This window comes from Orycteropus afer, unplaced genomic scaffold, assembly GCF_000298275.1.
Source record: "Orycteropus afer afer isolate SDZICR_OR568_19922 unplaced genomic scaffold, OryAfe1.0 scaffold00408, whole genome shotgun sequence".
In the NCBI taxonomy this organism is placed as follows: Eukaryota; Metazoa; Chordata; class Mammalia; order Tubulidentata; family Orycteropodidae; genus Orycteropus; species Orycteropus afer.
Genome location: NW_006921995.1, coordinates 538,601 through 539,770, shown reverse-complemented (window position 1 = coordinate 539,770; position 1,170 = coordinate 538,601). Strand labels below are relative to the sequence as shown.

Genomic DNA, 1,170 nt, shown 5'->3' with positions numbered 1-1,170 from the left:
AGAGAATATTGTTGTTGTTGTTAAGTGCTGTCGAGTCGTTTCTGACTCATAGTGACCCCATGCACAGCAGAACGAAACACTGCCCGATCCCGCGCCAGCCCCACAATCCCTGCTCTACTTGAGCCCATCTTTGCAGCCACCGTGTCAATCCATCTAGTTGAAGGCCTCCCCCTCTTTCGTTGACCTCCACCCTACCAAGCATGACATCCTTCTCCAGGGAATGGTCCCTTCTTACAACGTGACCAAAATAGGTGAGCCGAAGTCTGGCCATTCTTGCGAAGAGAGCTGAGGAGCAGGGGGAGTAGAGGGTGGACAAGTTTGAGCTTCCGGAGCAAGATGCAGGACCCCAATGCAGACACTGAGTGGAATGACATCTTACGCAAAAAGGGCATCTTGCCCTCCAAGGAAAGCTCAGAAGAATTGGAAAAGGAAGCAGAAGAGGAAGAGCAGCGAGTCCTTCAACAGTCAATTGTGAAAACGTATGAAGATATGACTTTGGAAGAGCTGGAGGATAATGAAGATGAATTTAATGAGGATGATGAACGTGCTATTGAAATGTACAGGCAACAAAGACTGGCTGAGTGGAAAGCAACTAAACTGAAGAATAAATTTGGAGAAGTTTTAGAGATCTCAGGAAAGGATTACGTTCAAGGAGTTACCAAAGCTGGTGAAGGCTTGTGGGTAATTTTGCACCTTTATAAACAAGGAATTCCCCTCTGTGCCCTAATAAACCAACACTTCAGTGGACTTGCAAGGAAGTTTCCTGATGTTAAATTTATCAAAGCCATTTCAACAACCTGCATACCCAATTATCCTGATAAGAATCTGCCCACAATATTTGTTTATCTTGAAGGAGATATCAAGGCTCAGTTTATTGGTCCTCTAGTGTTTGGTGGGATGAACCTGACAAGAGATGAGTTGGAGTGGAAATTGTCTGAATCTGGAGCAATCAAGACAGACCTGGAGGAAAACCCCAAGAAACCAGTAGAAGATGCATTACTGTCTCAGTGCGGTCCTCAGTCCCTGTGAGGAAAGACAGTGATTCTGAGGATGACTGAGGCTTCAACAGACAAAACCTGCTGAATTTTCTTGATGTGACAAATCACCTGGATTTTTAAAATTAGAAAAAGGGAAAAATTTTTTTAAATTTTTAAAGTTATAATATTTTTA

General features: G+C 43.5%; 1 protein-coding gene across 1 annotated transcript; it reads left to right on the top strand.

Annotated features, from left to right (window-relative positions):
- Window positions 1-336: 336 nt before the first annotated feature.
- Window positions 337-1,058, top strand: LOC103208059 (phosducin-like protein 3). Its single transcript, XM_042782682.1, is given in 2 exon segments — window positions 337-1,000; window positions 1,003-1,058. Coding segments are annotated over 2 exon segments (720 nt in total).
- Window positions 1,059-1,170: the final 112 nt, after the last annotated feature.